This window comes from Condylura cristata, unplaced genomic scaffold (assembly GCF_000260355.1).
Source record: "Condylura cristata isolate star-nosed mole 26May11 unplaced genomic scaffold, ConCri1.0 scaffold00004, whole genome shotgun sequence".
Taxonomy (NCBI): Eukaryota; Metazoa; Chordata; class Mammalia; order Eulipotyphla; family Talpidae; genus Condylura; species Condylura cristata.
This window is the reverse complement of record NW_004567105.1, coordinates 72,989-74,712: the sequence shown is the minus strand read 5'-3', so window position 1 is coordinate 74,712 and position 1,724 is coordinate 72,989. Positions and strand designations below refer to the sequence as shown.

Genomic DNA, 1,724 nt, shown 5'->3' with positions numbered 1-1,724 from the left:
GGCCGGGCCGCCCCGCAGCCGCGCCTTCCTGGAGTACTACCAGGAGCACCTGGACTACGCCTGCCCCACAGAGGACATCTACCTGGAGTAGCCCCTGGCAGCGCCGCGCTGGGGACCCGCCGCCCGCGCGTCTGCCCGACCTCTCTCGCCCTCTGCTCTTAGTTCTGGGTCAGACCTGGGGGTGCTGGGGGGTAACTGCGGTTCGCAGAGGGATTTTAATTTTTATAGTAAAAACGAGGGACCCTCCCACCCTTGACTGTGGAGACAGAGGGGGCCCTTCCGCACTGCCCCTCAGCCCAGGGCCGCAGCCAGGGGCTCCCCAGCGGGGCCTCGGGGAGACCGGCGTGGTTCTGTGGCTCAGCCCGAGTCCCCGGCCACCACTGGGGGCCTGCCCCGGCCCTGGCCGTCCCAGCGCCCGCTTTGCCGCCGCAACCCTGCCCGCAGCCCGCACCTCAATAAAGTCTGCTTCGTGTGGCCCTGACTGTGTCTGGGGGCCGGGTGCTCTCCACGGTGGGCGCGACCCAGACGTTCCCCTCAGTGTTCTTCCAAGCCCGCGGGGTTCTCCCCAGATGAAGCGAGTGGCCAGTGGCGAGCTGAGCCCGAAGGGGCTGCCGCCGAGCCCCGGGGTGAGCTGGGGTGCCGAGGACTGTCCGTACGAGGGCGGGTGGCCGCGTCGCCCCGCCCCGCCGGGGAGCCGCCCTCCGCCCGCACCTGCACCTCCGAGGGCCGGAGCGGAGCCCAGAGGGCGCAGGGGCAAATGGCCCCTCGGGACTGCGCAGCCCCGCTGAAGCCCAGCTCTGCCCTGAGGGCCCCGAGGGCCCCGCCTCGCACGTCAGCCAGGGGCCAGGCTGTGCCTGGGGGGCCTGAGACCTGTGGGCCCCCGCAAGGGTGGGGCCGCCCCGCCCCCAGCTCGCCCAGACCCCGCCCCCAGGGGCGCGGACCCCACCGCCCGGCTCCTGCTGGCTCAGCTCCCCCGTCTCCAAACCTCCCCCCCCCTTATGCTGTGCTCTTAGCCTTCCCCGGGCTGTGGGACACCCTTGGCCCCCCCCCCCGCTCGCTCCCCCTGGGAGACCCTGCACCTGCCCACCTTGCTTGTGCTGTGGCTACGAGCGGGGCCGCGAATGCCACATTCTGCTCCCGCTGGCCCTGGCCCTGCCCTCCTGGGTGCTTGCGGCTGCGCTCTTCCCTGGCCTCGTCCCCTGCCAAGGCCCAGTCCCTGCTTCTCGGCCCCGGGCCCAGCGGCCAGCGGGTGCCTCAGCCTGGCCCCTGCCTGCAGCCCTGGCGGGGCTCGCTCGGCACCAGCACAGGGCGGGCGCCGGCCTTGCAGACACCCCGCCGAGTCGAGCAGCGGGCAGGAGACGGGGAGGTCGAGGCAGGCCGACCGCCGCTGGCCGCAGCCGTCCCTTCCTCCGGGCAGGAGGCCGCGCCTGGCCAGCTGAGCTCAGAGGACCCACCCTTGGCCTGGGGCTGGCGCCCAGCACCTGGGGAGCTGGGGACGCCCCCAGGGGTGGGGCAGGGGAGGGGCCGCCCCTCCTGAGCAGGCCCTGGGGCCTCGGGCTCCCGCAGCGTGCAGAGCCACGCGGGCTGAGGGGAGAAGGCGGGAAGGCCGCCCCGAGCTTCTCTGGCACCCCTGGAGTCGGACGCCGGAGGCAACTAACTGGCGGTCAGGCCGAACTCCTCCAGGCCCGCGGTGGCCCGCAGCACTGGCCCAGGCCCCGCGGCCC

General features: G+C 73.8%; 1 protein-coding gene across 1 annotated transcript in view; it reads left to right on the top strand.

Moving 5' to 3' along the window:
* MAPK8IP2 (mitogen-activated protein kinase 8 interacting protein 2) overlaps positions 1 to 481 on the top strand; it is a 6,415-nt gene extending 5,934 nt beyond the window's left edge. Inside the window, exon 13 of the mRNA XM_012735071.1 lies at positions 19 to 481. Within this exon, the coding sequence (XP_012590525.1) occupies positions 19 to 91 (73 nt within the window). The 3' untranslated portion in view covers positions 92 to 481. The remainder of the gene's footprint in view (positions 1 to 18) is intronic.
* The last annotated feature ends 1,243 nt before the right edge of the window (positions 482 to 1,724 follow it).